Source organism: Scomber japonicus, chromosome 15 (genome assembly GCF_027409825.1).
Source record: "Scomber japonicus isolate fScoJap1 chromosome 15, fScoJap1.pri, whole genome shotgun sequence".
Classification (NCBI taxonomy): domain Eukaryota; kingdom Metazoa; phylum Chordata; class Actinopteri; order Scombriformes; family Scombridae; genus Scomber; species Scomber japonicus.
Genome location: NC_070592.1, coordinates 15,443,325 through 15,456,880, shown reverse-complemented (window position 1 = coordinate 15,456,880; position 13,556 = coordinate 15,443,325). Strand labels below are relative to the sequence as shown.

At 37.0% G+C, this 13,556-nt stretch overlaps 1 protein-coding gene across 1 annotated transcript; it reads right to left on the bottom strand.

The window, feature by feature from the left end:
- Positions 1–4,386: 4,386 nt before the first annotated feature.
- Positions 4,387–13,377, bottom strand: slc39a4 (solute carrier family 39 member 4). The gene is made up of 12 exons (XM_053334092.1): positions 13,092–13,377; positions 10,331–10,669; positions 8,809–9,007; positions 8,338–8,504; positions 7,769–7,952; positions 7,118–7,290; positions 6,645–6,836; positions 5,525–5,629; positions 5,199–5,241; positions 4,930–5,082; positions 4,641–4,828; positions 4,387–4,515 (listed from the first exon to the last, which is right to left on the bottom strand). The coding sequence occupies exons 1-12, from the start codon at positions 13,299–13,301 to the stop codon at positions 4,387–4,389; spliced, it is 2,082 nt and encodes a 693-aa protein (XP_053190067.1). The 5' UTR covers positions 13,302–13,377.
- Between the last annotated feature and the right edge of the window lie 179 nt (positions 13,378–13,556).

Sequence of the window (13,556 nt, the reverse complement as noted above, 5' to 3'; positions counted from 1 at the left end):
TGGAGGACCATGGTTTTATTCAGCACACATGTGATAATGCTCATATCTCTGCAGCTGAAACAGGAAAAACGCCCCTCTTTCTGGGAAAGGATTGCAGGTCATTGACAATGATCAACAGAAACTGCTGAGAGAGTTTATTCTTGAACAAGTCACGCCCCAGAGAAGATTTTAGACAAATAAGGAAATGTGAAAATGGGTTTGGTCAAGTTGTACTGACCTCAATTCTTTCCTATTATTCCTATTGGGTTCTACTAGAAAGGATGGCCCGAACGATACAATGGCCAGTATTGGTCCCCAATAGAAAGACTTTTATTTAAACTTTATTTGTATAGTGATAAGTATATAGTATAAACTATTGCCACTTACCACAGTATTGCTTAAGATAGTTTGCAATGCCCCCCATTCCAAGATGGGTGTTAGAAATACACACAAAACAGTAAGGCACAAAAAATGTACGAATGATGATACAATATAAGGAATATAACACGACAAGCACCGGGTCAGTCATAACTACATGACTAATCCCTCTTTAAAACCTTCTATTTAAAGTTTAAAAATATCTCAGTCATGATCTTTTTTATTTTCTATGGGTAACAAGTTCCACATGTTGATCCTCCTAACAGAAAGAATACATCTCAATGAGCGCATTGATTTCAGTTTCCAGTTTAACATCATCAAGGACATCTTGTCTGACTTTGCTGTAAACTACATGCTTGATGAATGTGAGTTGGCACTGAGCAGGTTTAAAGGCTCAGAATTGAAGTTGAAGAAATGTGAACATTTTGCTCCAAGACAACTAAGACTGTAACTACTGATTATTGTCATTCAAAAATTCTCAGCAGTGTTCAATTCACTGTCATATATGACACTAGACACCACAAATTTTGCTTGAAAAATGACTATCAAAAATTATCAAAAAAGTTGCCAATTGATCTTCTGTTGATTGATTTTTCATTGCAGCTTTTATATTTTCTGAACTTTGTCATTCAGTAGATGTAGAAGATGAAGATCTATTTCAAAGCAAAAACATGTTTCTTTAATAAATGTTAAAACATTGTATGTGTGTGAACTAAACTCCTTGATGTGATATAGTTTGCATTATATCTCGTTTGTTCATTGTTTTTAGACCAAAGCATCTGCCCAGTGAATACATCTAAAAGTAAGTTGAATTTTGCAGGGACTTACTGTATATTTGAAACAAATAATAATTTCTGTGTATCATAAGTGCCCAGTAGAGAGTGAACAACCATCACAAAGTTAATTATGACTGTGTATTTTGTTTGTGACTGGCTGGCAGAGAGAAAACAGCCATAGTTTTATTGTGTGTGATGGAAAATAAGAAAACAAAATGGTCTTTTGATGGCAGGTTACAGAGAGAGAGAGGTCAACAACAACTGCTGTCATTGCTTTCATGTGTTATTATCATCTTCTTCATCTCCAGACATGTTGTCACTCAGCTGACCATTCATCCACTAACAGTAACTGATCACCAAAGACTTCACCTGGAAGTCCTTAATAACAGTCATTCACTCAAACTCTCACTGCAGGTGCAGCAGTTGCAGTAACTCCATCTTGAGACATGGGTTCACATTTCTTCCATAAAGAATCAGCTGTTTTATTTATGGCTACATTCCTTTCTCGTCTTTATATTACTGTACCAAATGACTGCAAAACTAAATATCCAGATATAGTTACATTATAATCCAACTATACAATTCTCTTTCTTACCCTTCTTTGTCTCTCCTAATTTTGCAGTCGTTAAATCTGCTGGTATCTATCAACGGTACTGTAAAAGAACCACTATCCAGTATAATGTATGAGAAGCTCAAAGGTCCGGTTTTGGAGATTATTATCAAGTCTTTTATTGGTAGAGTGAGTTACGTGATTCTAGCAGCTCATAAAACTTCACAGATTTACAAAATGATGGATGTCAGTTTGCTGAAAAGCTGACTTTAGGGAAACACAGTTCTCCTCTGTCAGCAGCGACATGCTGCAATCTGCCCTATTTGTTCTACAATTAAAGGATCAGCACACATTGTCATTGGATGTATAATTTTGTCTGACTAGTTCTGGTTACACAGACACCACATGACTACAGGCACATGCATGGGAGACTTACAGGTTATATGAATGTCTTCATTAGGGACAAAGTCCACTGACAACTCATGACACAAAAAGGGAGACATAATATATATATGCTTGTGGGTACGTAATGCATGCGTACCCACAAGCATATATATATTATGTCTCCCTCTTTGTGTCATGAGTTGTCAGTGGACTTTGTCCCTAATGAAGACATTCATATAACCTGTAAGTCAAGGAGATTAATGGCACAGATAAAGAGAACGTCCTCCACCCCTGGCTTCATTCGGTCATATTAAGATTACACATTCTTCTGATGTGACGTCACAAAAACACAGAACTATGACTTCATTTCACTCCCCAAATTGTTTTCTGGTGTGCGAGAGAGACTCAAATAGTAGTTATCATTTGATGTGTTTCCTGTACATATTACATATGTTAAATATGTTTCCAAAGTAACAGCTCAGTGTTTGTTCTAAATTCAAAATGATAGTAATGTCACAGTGACACTGTGGTATAAGAAGTCCTCCTAAACTAGTTGAACTCTTGAACTTGTTTCTATCTGAGGCTTATTTGCTGACCATGGCATTATCTCGAGATATCTTTGCCTTACGCCAATAGTCTTAGAAACTGTGTTGGCCATAAGTGACCTAGACAAGCTAAATTTAAAGGATGTTCTGGTTTGAAGTCATTGCCCATTAGATCTATGTGAGATCATCATATGTTCATACTTGTTACAAGATTATGTAACAGTTTGTGGAAGTTTTTCACTTTGCTTTTTGTGAGAAAGTTCTGGGTGAAAAACGTGTTTTGTCTCCAAACATACAAAATCAGTGTTTTATTTATTTTTGTATTTGGACATTTGTATAATTGTTACTGATTGTGTAATGGATTACAGTGTCTACAACCACAACAAGTAACCATGTTTAATGTTTTCTTTGTATATTCTTATCTTGAGTGAGCCATGAAAAATGTCCATGATGGGTTTTTATTAAAGATTTGTTTCCAACAGTAATGTTTACAGACACATTCTTATATTTTCAATTAAGTTTAGAAACAAAACCCTTTTCATATATTAGTCAAACTCCAATTTGACTTTGATTTATTAGCATTTTTGATCTGATCTTGTGGCTGTCTAAAGAAAGGAAAAGCAATATACATTCATATATAAATGTGTGAGTATCCTTGTTTAAACAGTAATTTCCCTTATAAATAAAAACATGTATACCTTAAATTGAATTATATTTCAGATTTTAAATATAGACAAAATTGACAACAAATTTATGACAGTAACAGTTTGGGAGACATTGATAAAGTGTAAATGCAGAATTTTTCAGTCATCATTTACCAGCTGTGCAAGTAGAACAAACTCAAAATGAATTTAAACTTTTTTTTTTTTTTGCTTTGACAAATGACTTTTTCCTCTGACTCATCAACATACATTTAATAAAAAGCACTACAAGAATAACTCTGCAAAAAGCTGTATAACACAAGTATGTTATTAAGAAATAAAAGGGGAGCCAACTGTATATATTCTCTATACATACTTGCCAACTTACCATGAAGTAACTTTAATGAGTCACTAAAAGGTAATCGGAGTTAAAATACTGTGTGTGCTATAAGATGTGAGAGCAGTCAAATGGCTAGTGTTAATATTACTTAAAATGTAAATTAGTCACTTGTTTTTGCCAAAACATTATTTATACATATTTTATTTGTACACTGAGATTCCAGTTTAAAGGCTACAGTCAATGTAATTCAGTACGAAAGTGCTGTACTAAATCCTCCTTTTTTTAAACTTTTTTGCTGACACTGTAAAATAACTGTTATTCCAACTCTGAAGTTATAGGCGTTTTTAATGGACTCCATTATTTTATAAGATGTCTCAAATATTTTGCTCCATCCCATTGGTGTGCCGAAGAAAATGGCATCCTACTGTATTGATTAAGGAATATCAGGAGGCCACTGGGTGATTTTTCTGCTTGAGTTATCAGTAAACAGCATCTGAAAACTAATCAAATAATCACAACTGTTATTGAATAGTTTTGGAGTTGAGATGCCCCAGCAAAATTGTAATCTCTTCAAAAATGTTCATTCTTTGCTGGATAAGCTTTTCCCTCTGTTGCAGTAGTCTCATTGGAACAACAAACATCATCAGAAAAAAAACATCAGGGGTTTAACTCTTATGGGTGCATTACTGTGTCTGTATGCTGCTATACATTTTTACAATCTCTATAGATTATACTAGAACCTGCTGAACAGAACAGTGTGTTTTTGTGTGTGTGTGTCTTGAATGTTCATATATTAAAAGCTGATTCTCTCTTCATAAAGTGACAGCAACAACAGAATAGACCATCCACTCAGAAGGCCGACATTCTGTAACAGAAACATCATCCAGGATCTCTTGTAATTTATATGAACCATGGTGGGAAGCTGGAAAGAGAGAAAGAGATGAAGAGAAGTCAGAGTTAAGTTGAGATGATCTTTCTCTGTATGTTTTATCATTTGTACATAGCTAATTCTGTTTTCCTTTCTGGTCTATAAACAGAAATACTCACCATATCAGCCAGTCCCACATACAGAAAGAGTCCTGCAGTAATGGCAGCTATCCACTGTTTGGCAGCGAGGTCCGTGGCTATAGACAGAGCGATATACAGGCCGATGAAGGAGGTCATGGCACTGCCAACGTTTAACAGCAGAGCCTTGCGGACAGACACGCCACTGTGGAGCAAAATGGCAAAGTCGCCTGGACAGAAACAAGAGTGACAGGAAGATGTTAAAAAACTTTAGAACTTTAGAAGTCCAGACATTGTTTTTACAGTATGTGTGTATGTCTGTGCTCCTCACCCAGTTCATGTGGCAGTTCGTGGCAGAGTACAGCCAGTGTTGTGGCCAAACCAGACTTCCATGACAGAGAGAAAGCTGCACCCATTGCTAAACCGTCAGCAAAGTTATGGATCCCATCACCAATAGTTATCATATAAGGCAGCAGACGCTGTTCTACACAGGGAGACACATAAAGTTATGGTTAGTGGTGGAAAGTAATTACTACAGTTATCACAGTTTAATGATGGCAGGGTTTTTTTGTGTTGGATAATAATAATAATTTTCCTCACCTCTGGTGCGCTCTTTTGGATTTTCATTGTTTTCACAGCCAACCTGAAATGTTGACATAACAAGACATAAATGTTATTGTAGGGGCGTGTCCTTGCACACTATCACCAAAAAGTTTATCATATCCAGTGAGGCACCTTAGCCTATAACCATCTTTTACAAGGTATATTTTAACAGAGATAAGAGCTGCATGAGTACACTTTAATCTTTAGACCTTTAGTGGAACCAGGAGGCTGTAATGTCACTCTGACATTATTGGACTGAGTATCTGAATCAACTGATGATGACTGAAAAAATGATTAAATCATCTGTTGTCCACCTGACTCACCAGGTCTGCTTTTGATGCTGACTGTGATTTGTCTTTTTGTTTTCTTTCCTGATGATACATCTCTAAAACCCTTCCATGGTCACAGTGTTGAGGGTCTGAATCTTCCTAAAAAGAGAATGACAGAGGAAAGGACATAGTAAGCAAGTGTTCTGGCAATTTTTATTTATCAAGAAGCACAAAGCCGGTAACGTTGTCTTTCTCTAGTTTATTCAGTCGTCTGCAGACGGACTCCTTGCTGTCTCAAGCGTGAGATGGCACAGCGAGCCCGGAGCAGAGGAAACAGTCAGATTATATACAATACATTATCATAGAAAGGAAGACCTTGTTCTATCATCAGAACAATGTCATAACAATAGTCACGTTATCACGTGTATACAATCCGGACAATAGTAGAATAAGTAATCAGTAGATTATAACATACATGAAGTTCCATCAAAGTTCAATGATGTTCACTAAATCAGCATTTCATGTCATGGTCAGCAGATTATGACATACTCATTTGATCAGACAAGATGAATAATAAGAATTTCCATTCCATAAGTAAAATGTATTTTTGTAGTACTTTTCATAGACATTAGTCACAAGGTGCTGACATAATACAGCTTACAAAAAAGAAAGAAATCATAATTGATTATGTGATCACCTAAATTAAATGATTAAAAAAAATACAACACATAGTTCAAAAACACAAAATACAATATAAATACATTACAAAAACATGAAAAATGCTGACCTGGTGCATACAAGTCACCCAAACGCCTGTCTAAGGACATGAGTAAACTTAACATCAGAGTAAAAGCGAGCTTATCCACAAAAGCGGATTTGTCACACTTGTAGTTCATTTTCTGCATTTTGTGACTATTTAACATTCAATACCAGCTAAACCATACAAAATTTAGTTGTCAAAACATTTCGGACAAGATTATCATCAACTTTAGAACAGGTACCATAGCATTTGAAAAGTCTGATGAAGACGTATGACATTTGGTCCAGATACTTTCTTGTTATATTCTTCAAGATTACTGCTGTACTCAATCTGGCCTCCTTTTTTTTTATTATCAATGGGATGATGTGTGTGACGCTGATAGTTATCTGTGCTGGTGTGGTATTTTTTGCTTACCCCATGGTGATGTTGATGATGGTGAAGATTCTCTTTTTGTGTGACAAGAGAGAAGATTGTTTCCATCAGGTAAAAGTAGTAGATCCCAGCCATCAATACCAGCATCTTGTATATGTAGTCTGGCGTTCCTTCCTCATGGCCGTGATCTGAATGTCTGCTGCTGCCGTCTGAGTGAACATGTAAGCCTAGAAACTAGACACACAGACCCGCAAGAAGAAGTCAAAACAAGTAGCTGCCACGCAAAAATCAACATCAGTGTTATTGTTATGACAAAGCTGAGAAGATGCCTTGGTGGCCTAGTGGTTAAGAAGAATACCAACTAACACAATGTCCTGTGATTATCAAAATATACCTGTAATATGGGCATTTAAGTACATCCCGCTGTTAACTAACATTTAAGTCATTTTAAAATTAATTTTGTTTTGGAATCTTCTGGCAAAAAAAGCTTGTTTAAAAGTGTTTGAATTACTCACCATTGGTAGCAGGTGCAGTAAGGCATCTCCAGTGAGTGTGCCAACAGCCAGGCTGATGCAAAACTGGATACACAGCTGGAATACATTGGTGCACGAGGTACAGAGCAGCACCACAATGCCAAACATGGAGGCCAGTGTTATCACCACATTGGCAAGTGTTGCATAGAGGTATCCTACAAGAAATGCAATAACAGAAAAAGAGGCCAAGTGGGTCAGTTGCCAGTATGTTGAGCGTGAAAGCCCAAAAACCCACCTGTGAATCCAGGTATCCTAAGAAAGTAACATTGAAATGGAGACAACATGTATGCTTCCATGTCAAAAAGGAGGATGTGAGGGGCACTGTTATCTTGATACCTTAATTAAACATTTTAAGAGCTAAAGAAACAATGAGATGTAAAGTGAGTCTTTAATAACTAAAGTGGTAAGTATTACTTCCAGAACCAGATTGTCACAACCTGAGGATACATTCAAGTGTAACATCTGTATCTGCAACTTTTTAAGGCTTTTAATGGCAGGCGAAGGCAGTTTTTTCTTGCACAGATTGCCAGATTGAGTTTTGCCCTGTTAACACACACACACACACACACACACACACACACAGACACACACACAGACACACACACAGACACACACACAGACACACACACTTACTCTCAGTCGTAGTGAGCTCATCTGGTGTCAATGGCTCTATGATGTTTGTACAGGCTCCACTAAGGATCTGCTGGACAAGCGCCGGGCTGAGCTGAGCCAAGTCAGACCGATCAAAGCCAGAGGAGGCAGATCCGTTCTCTGCCAGACTGTAGATCAGCACCAGCTCTTCAGCTGAGAAACACCTCTGGGAGAAGGAAAGGTGAAACATTTCAGCACAAACTGGTTTTCTCGTAGATTAAAAAAATCCTATATGAGCTGTTTCTCAGAGAAAAAACAACTGTATTGGTTTATGTTATTTTTTGTTAAAATACAATTTTCTCTGTGAAGGGAGGGAGATGAAAGTAAACAAAACACCACATTTACCACTACAGACACCTATCAGATTACAAAATCTACTTGTGCCCATGATCACATTAATGCACATGTTCTTTACCTGCTGATCTTCAAATTTTATTGAATTCATTTCATTGTTTGTATTTGTGTAAAAAATAAAGTGTACCATCATTCCACTATCACTATCAATAACTGAATGTTTTATCGTTGTGCATATGTAATGTTGGTATGTATACCTGATCCCAGGTGGTATTGGTCTCATGCCCTTCATGGCGTTCATGGCTGCTCCTCTTCCTACGTCTTCCAATGCTGTGATCATGATCAGCATGTTCGTCATTATGGTGATGCTCATGATCGTGCATGTTGGGTCCGAGATTTAGACTCCTCATAAGAACTGTCAGGTCTATAGAGCACAAATACAAAATACAATTGGGTAAAAGAACACCCAGATTAATTTAGTATTAAAGAATACTTAGAGTAGGAGTGTATGACATGTCTATTGAAAAGAAACCAAACATAAAAAATAAAGATTTGTTGATTAACAACAATTAAATTAAACTTCTGATTATTTTTTGCTCACAAAAAATATTCAATTATCCCCAGATTTATACTTTTAGTGGCTATTTGACCTAAAACACAGTAAAAACCAGGTATGTATTTGTGTGTGGTGAATATGTCTGCGGTTATGCATGTATTTGAGTCTTTACCTTCAACAGTGAAATTCTCAGACCCCAGTCGGTCAATGATGTAGTCCAGGAAGAAGCTCTCATTGGGCAGGGACAGGCTGAAACAGTGACCTAGCAAGGCATGATACAGGACGCGACCCCAAACTGCCCCCACTGGTTGCCTCTGGTCTGCTGAGGGTGTGCCAACCTCCGTCATAATGTCATTGGCTTTTACACAGCTCTGGTCACCATGGTGATAAGGAGGATGTGAGGAAGGACAAAGAAAAGGGTTACTTTAACTTGTTATAGTAGCAAGTGTTAATAACATAATAGCGATGGCTCCTTTCTATGAAAGTGTCCCATAAGTCATAGCAATGTGGCAGTGCATAAATGGACAAACCAGGCTGCGATATGGAATTCATTATTCATTTTATTATCTATACGTGTGATTTTTCTGCTGTGACATGTCAAAATATCTTCTTTGAAAACGGCCTATAGAGTTGTTAAGAAACCACTGAGCTGACATTTTGATGATTTTCAGCACTCCTACATTGTTTTAGATGTGTGATCAAACAGCTGATTTGGGGATTAATTCACAAAGCAACATTTAAAGAAAACCAGATAAACCTTTATTCTGGTTATAACTTAGCAAAACATTAAATACTAAGTTTGGCAATGTGGTTCAGTCATAATTTAAATACTTTTTCAGAAAGCTTTCTTGCAGTTTTTTAAAAATATATTTTAAAGTTAAAGTTAATTAGTTGACCTTTTAGTCAACAGCTACATTAAATACACACTTTGTCTTATTGTTTAGGAATGCTGATTGTTTTTTCAGCATTATCCTAGTTTTGCTTTGCAACAAATAATGACTTTGACTCCAGCAAACAAATAAGGAACAACATGTTAAAGTTGATTGACCACCATTGCAGTGACATATAATCTTACTCGACAAATTATTATTATGTTTAGTGTCTGGCAAATTCAGCCGTGCCAAACACTCAAGAGGGCATTTTTTTCAGCATGATTACGCATGTCACGTTGATGTGACTGAGTACAGGGCAAAGCCTAGTATCTATCCATCTATCTATCTATCTGAAACCAGAGTATGATAAGATATGTTAAGTGATAAGGTCTAAAGCACACACCTGAGGGAAATATACTACTGTACGAATGCATACGCATGATTGAAGTTGGTTCTCTAAAGTCATATGAAAAATATCAGACAAAAAGAAAGAAATATTACACACTGGCTCCTTGATTACAGCAAAAGTCTGCAGCATAAATCATTGTTGCATAATCTTATTCCTCATACAACACTGGTTACCAAAACATGAAATGGGTACACATGATGAGGAGGAAAACTGTGTTTTTCAGCTCCCAAAATGGGCCATAAAAGAAAAAGTAAGGGAAGCACTGCCAGACATTATTAACAACAAAGTCTGTTTATGAACTGTTGAACCCCTAAATGGATATTGAATCACTTTTGGTAAAAACAGAGCAATATTTTGACAAAAGATGATGAAATACAAAACATTAACTAACAATTATTCTGCTGCGTGCTTACCTCACTGTCCGCAGGCTCATAGTGGCTGTGCAGCTCCTGAAGCACAGTTTCTATTCCATGAATATCTATGTGCTCATGGTTGTGGTGCGAGTCGCTCTCTTTATGGTGTTCCCCATGTGTGATTTTGTGTAGGAAATGTTCGGTCTCCTCTCCCCACCTCCCCTGCCTCACCGCGGTACACACCAGGTCAGGGGAGGCAAGGTAGAGGACGGAGCCGGCAGCGACAGCGGTGAACTCAGACACACTGATGGTAAAGTTCTCCCTTTCTTTTCCGGTTTCAGTCTCCCCATGGATGGAGTGATTGCTGATTAGCTGGTGAACAGCATCTGTTAGATTACACTACACACACATACACACATACACACACACACACACACACACACACACACACACACACACACACACACACACACAGAGAGAGAGATCTTTTAAATACATTTCTGGTTCCATCATATCCTTACAGAAACTGTTTGATTTAGCAAATTCAGGGATTTCAAGTGATTTCCAGGCAACAAGAGCTTTGTATACATGTTTAACTTCTATGAAAACACACATAAAGAAACAATAGTGACACAGGATGTTGTCTTGGATAATTAAATCAATGCCCATGAACTTCTTTGTTTTGCAGATTTCAGATCCTCAAAACATAGTTTTTAACCTACAGCCGTTGTTGCATTAAATACTGCCAGGCAACGACTCACATAACACATGCACCTCTGTCTTACACTGTCTTATACTGGATATGCACTTTAAGGACTGTGTGCAGTATATTAGCTCTTTTGCACTGCCAAGGACTGCACTAAATTCTGTTGTACATGTTACAATGACAATAAAGATATTCTGATTCTGAAATCATTTCCTTCCTTCAGTTTGACTAAAAAACCAGGTTATATTTTCACAGAATTAAAATTGACCTATAGTAAATATCAGCTCTTTTATTACCTTTTACTATAGACAACTTGATAACAATAAGTGGATGAAGGGGAGGGTAACAAGAAGAAGAGGAAGTGTGCTATAATATAAATGTAGAAAAGCACCATAAAATACTGACAATCATCTATTGTGACCCAGAAACTCTGACAATAACAACTCACTCATACAATAATTAACATTCCTTAAAAGTTGCTCTGTAAGTTTGATGTGGGTAGAGGTCTATACACTCAAATTACACCTGTATTTTTTCACTGCAAGTAGTATCTCGCTGTGCAAATAGTTTTGGGTTTTTTGGGCTTCTGAGATTTCTGCCTCCTCCGTAAAGCAGCGACAATTTAATCTTTTTATTGATACCACTATAACTGAAGAAACAAAAAGTATGAAAACTTTTGAGTAATTTTGTCAAAACTATAGTTTTTCAAAGCTTTACGCAGAACAAATTAAATCACATTCTCCTCATTTGTGTAGGAGTGGTGGTAGAAGAAGGCTGATACCACAGAACATGGGCATATAAAACTATAAAACTACTTACTTTACTAAACTGTCAGCATAAAAGGCTTTGAACTCATAATGTCAAACCATTCGGACTCTTTGACATATGACATGACATTTTAGATTTTTATAGTGGATCAAATGAGTTTTATGCCTTTATTGGACTTACTTTATTGGTTCTAAGTTGCTCAGTGCCCTTCATAAAATTAAAAAAACCATGATGACTTGATTTATTAATTAGCCGTTTAAAATAAAGAATATTTGTAATATTTGAGTAATTGTTCTTAGGATTCCTTAAATTAAAATACAAAGAGCCCCATATTCAGACCAAGAGAGGCTAAGATAACCTGGCTCATGTTTAAAGACTGGCTCACTTTTATAGACTGACTTATAAAATGAAAAAAAAAGATATGTGATTAAACTAAGTGCGATCCATAAAATCACTACAGTATGGAGTAGGTAGCGTAAAGATGGCTTACATGGGAAATATATTGTGAAGCAACATGACTTTCGTTAAAAAAAATAATGACATCAACCAGTAAGTGATTATAGAAATAATAATAACCATTGATTATTTTGTCTGTTGCAATTTTTGTGTAAAAGGCTTGGACTGAATTTTTCCAATTAGTATTACACTCTGTCTTTACCGGTGCTATAAATCAAGTTTTTACTCTTTTTTCCTCTTAATTTCTGTTTATGTTATGCTTACAGGTTGTTGTTTTTTTTTATAACATATCTGTAGCCTATTTTTGATGTATTTTCTTAAATAAGAAAAAAAAGCAAAAAAAAAAAAAAAAAAAAAAGGAGTGGTGTAGTGGGCTTGATATTTTAGGCTTGTTATTTTCTTGGCTTTGCAGACTGATTTAAGATGCCATTGCAAGATTACAATGAAGTATGTTAGTAAGTACTGACTTCACAGCAGAAATCAGTCACTGAAACAGTGGTGTTGTGAACACAATCTGACAAAAATAATCAACCCCCCCCCCCCCCCCCCCCCCCCCAAAAAAAAAACCTTTTTAACATATATTACCATAAAGATCGTTATTTGTACGGTTGGGGAATACATAGGCCAAAATTACAGTAGCCTATAGATAGTGATTCCAAATGTATAAATCTTCATTCTTATACTGAGTGCCAACATAAATATAACATGACATTTGAAAATGTCATGCCCCCCCCCCCCCCCACTGCTATTACCAGCGACCCCACTGAGATATCCAGTATATCAGTGGGGTCGCTGGTAATAGCAGTGTAGCTGCTTAATAGCTTTTGGACCTCGACCTCTTTCCACCGAGTGAGGCTCCTAGCGCTTGGCTGCGGAGTTAATAAAACTTACCTTTCCACACGACACTTCACCGCACTGCACACGTTTCTCTAGTGTATTAAATAGGGTGCGAAGCGACTGCCGGGTCAGATACTGCTCTCCTGGAGACACGATGCCCACCACGGCAGCGTACGCCTCCTCCACGGCGGGGGAACTCGAAACAGAACCGAACAAACCCCAATTGACGAGCATAGGGAAGAGCAGAAACACGGAGGAAGCCATCTTTCTCTAAAAAAAACTATTTTTAAATACTAAGAATTGATGAATTAAGAAGAAAAGAAACAGTACAAAAACAGGCAGATACTTCTTACGTGTTTCTACAGACACATGTTGTATGGGGCTCAGCTCACAGGTCTTAAATAGAGCTGCACTTCCAGAGGACCTGGGCTCTGGATTGTGATTGGCTGAGACGTGGCTTGCGCTCGTCCTATACCTGTCCATTGTCACCTGCACAGGTCATGAAAAGCTCTCTTCATC